General features: G+C 54.0%; 1 protein-coding gene across 3 annotated transcripts in view; it reads right to left on the reverse strand.

Annotated features, from left to right (window-relative positions):
• Window positions 1-192: 192 nt before the first annotated feature.
• Window positions 193-1,743, reverse strand: part of ephb6 (eph receptor B6) — a 15,167-nt gene continuing 13,616 nt past the window's right edge. For 2 of the 3 annotated variants that reach the window (XM_025061275.1, XM_025061274.1), the window contains 5 exons: window positions 1,524-1,640; window positions 1,180-1,427; window positions 856-1,074; window positions 624-773; window positions 193-398 (listed from right to left, as the gene is read on the reverse strand). In XM_025061275.1, coding sequence (XP_024917043.1) covers window positions 210-398; window positions 624-773; window positions 856-1,074; window positions 1,180-1,427; window positions 1,524-1,640 — 923 coding nt within the window. In that variant the 3' untranslated portion in view covers window positions 193-209. The remainder of the gene's footprint in view (window positions 399-623; window positions 774-855; window positions 1,075-1,179; window positions 1,428-1,523; window positions 1,641-1,743) is intronic. The other variant, XM_017037846.2, reaches the window with a different exon arrangement.

Here is a 1,743-nt window from a genome sequence, read left to right on the forward strand (position 1 = left end):
TCGAGGGGGGGGTCAATCCAGTCAGTCATTGGGTCGAGGGAGGGGATTCAGCACAAGTAATAACAATAATTCACACCTCCATTCACACCTGTGGTCATTAAGGAGTGAATATTTCATATATATAATATTACAAAGAGACGCCAAAGAAAAAACTGAGAAATAAGGCAAGACCACAACCCACTGTCCCCCCGTACAGACTGTCTGCTGTCTCACCGTGACGGCTCGGTCTTCAGGGAGGCGGGGTGTCTTATGAGGCGGTCCAACGACGACAGGACGCCGTCAAAGCCGGGTCGGTCTCCTCGGTCGGCCTGCCAGCACTGCAGCATCAGAGAGTGGAGGGCAGGGGGGCAGCTGTGTGGGGCAGGGAGACGGTACTGGTCTGCAACTGCCTTCATTACCTGGAGAAAAGGAAGGTGAGGGGAGAGAGGAGGGGGGAGGGGAGGGGGAGGGGGAGATAAAACTTCAATTAAATGCTGATGCCCAAAAATATGAAAATGCATTTTAACAAAGTGAAATTTATTTCTCTTGGTTGTTAAAACTATAAAAATGAAGCCGTGAAGACTCCAGAGGATCTCCTCCTCACCTCACCCCCTCACCCCCTCACCCCCTCTGCTCATACTCACTTCCTGGTTGCTCATGTCCCAGTACGGGCGTTCTCCGTACGACATGACCTCCCACATCAGGACTCCAAAGCTCCAGACGTCACTGGCGGAGCTGAACTTGCGGTGCTGAAAAGCTTCTGGTGCGGTCCACCTCACAGGAACCTTACTGCCCTGGTACAGGACCATGACCAATGTTTTAGAACCAGACAGACACAGAACCAAAGAACACACAAGTCTGTACGTCAGCACCGACCAGTGAAGCTGTGTACGTGGGCATGTTGTGGTCCACGCCCCTCATCAGTCTAGACAGGCCGAAGTCGGACACCTTACACACCAGGTTGGAGTTGACCAGTATGTTCCTGGCCGCCAGATCCCGGTGAACGAAGTTTCTCTCTGAGAGGTACCACATACCGCCGCAAATGCCCCGCAGCATCCCCACCGTCTGGAGGACGCTGAACTGCCCCTCGTTGTCCTGGAAGATCAACAGAGCAGTGAAACGACTGTAGAGAATTCAAACCACCTGATGTAGAAGTGTCTCCACTGGAGCGTCGCCGTGGAGACCACGGCCTGCTCTGACCCGGAGGAAGGCGTCCAGCGGTCCGTTCTCCATAAACTCAGTTATGATTCTCACGGGGGCGGTTTGAGTGACGACGCCCTCCAGCTTTAACACATTGGGGTGGTCGAACTGCCCCAGCACCCCAGCCTCACTCAGGAACACGCCCCTCTCCCTGTCCGACGCCCCCCAGCGAAGGGTCTTCACAGCCACCAGCACCTCCCTGCGGCCCAGCGGACGGTAACGGCCGCGAGAAACCTCACCGAAGTGAGCTGTGAAGCAGAGGAGTGGAGGGGGTGGGGGGGGGGTTAATGTGTTGCTGATTATGAAAAAGGGGCATTAACATGGAGGTAAAAAGCAGCAGTCACCTGGTCCAATCACATCCTCCACTTTAAGGTGAGCAGGGTCAACTTCACGGGCAAACTCTCTGACTGCCTCACCGGGGTCCTCGTAAGTGGACGGGTCCACGTAATACTTCACCCCACCTGGCAGTAAGCATCACCTGACTGGTTATCTCCACATCAGTACAACATCAGTACAACATGAGTACAACATGAGTACAACATCAGTACAACATCAGTACAACAT

This window comes from Cynoglossus semilaevis, chromosome 13 (genome assembly GCF_000523025.1).
Source record: "Cynoglossus semilaevis isolate Cse_v1.0 chromosome 13, Cse_v1.0, whole genome shotgun sequence".
Taxonomy (NCBI): Eukaryota; Metazoa; Chordata; class Actinopteri; order Pleuronectiformes; family Cynoglossidae; genus Cynoglossus; species Cynoglossus semilaevis.